At 50.2% G+C, this 721-nt stretch overlaps 1 protein-coding gene across 1 annotated transcript; it reads right to left on the bottom strand.

Annotated features, from left to right (window-relative positions):
* Positions 1–721, bottom strand: LOC106512274 (uncharacterized; the record flags this gene model as incomplete). Its single annotated transcript, XM_014000934.1, is given in 1 exon segment — positions 1–721. A coding segment is annotated over 1 exon segment (638 nt), but the record flags the coding sequence as incomplete, so codon positions are not given.

The following is a 721-nucleotide window of genomic DNA, read 5'->3' on the forward strand; positions in this document are numbered from 1 at the left end:
CCACGAGAAACCTGCCTTATTTACTTATTGTACATCATAAACCAAATGCAGGTCTTGGTTATTAATAACAAAGCGGATAGACCTTAATTTTCCTTATGCGTGGGAGATGTCCTCTTGAAGGCTCTGAGTTTTTCTCTGTAGCCGGCTGCGGGGTCTCGCCTCTTGTTTGCTGGTCCACTCCCCGGTCCACCACGTACTCTGCTCCAGGTCAGCTGCTTCAGTTGTTCCAGGACCGTTTCTGGTGACTTAACGACCCGCACAGCGTAGCCTCTACTGGACATGTCTTCAGTAGCTTCCACCACCGTGTTGTAAATCTTTGTTTCATCTCCATATTTCACCCTCAGCCGGGCGGGAAAGAGGGTCTGAAAAGGGATTTGCTGCTCCTTCAGAGTCTTGCGCACGTCTGCGTATTCTCTTCGTTTTTTCAAAATCAGAGGGGGGTAGTCATGATCCAAATTCACTTGCTTGCCGTTCCAGGTAAACCCTCTTTTCTGCCATGCCTTGCGAAGGAGAAGTTCTTTGGTTTTAAAACTGAGGAATTTCACAATAATAGATCGCGGGGGAGCGTCGCTTGGGGGTTGAGGGCCTAAAGAGCGGTGAGCCCTTTCAATGTGTAAGTCGAGCTCGTCTTGGGACAGCGCCAAGCCCTCACGAAGTAACTTCTCCACAAAGTCACCCATTGATGCCGAGTCCCGTTCTGCCGCCTCGGGTACGCCGTAGA

The sequence above is a fragment of the Austrofundulus limnaeus genome, unplaced genomic scaffold, assembly GCF_001266775.1.
Source record: "Austrofundulus limnaeus strain Quisiro unplaced genomic scaffold, Austrofundulus_limnaeus-1.0 Scaffold5344, whole genome shotgun sequence".
NCBI lineage: Eukaryota > Metazoa > Chordata > Actinopteri > Cyprinodontiformes > Rivulidae > Austrofundulus > Austrofundulus limnaeus.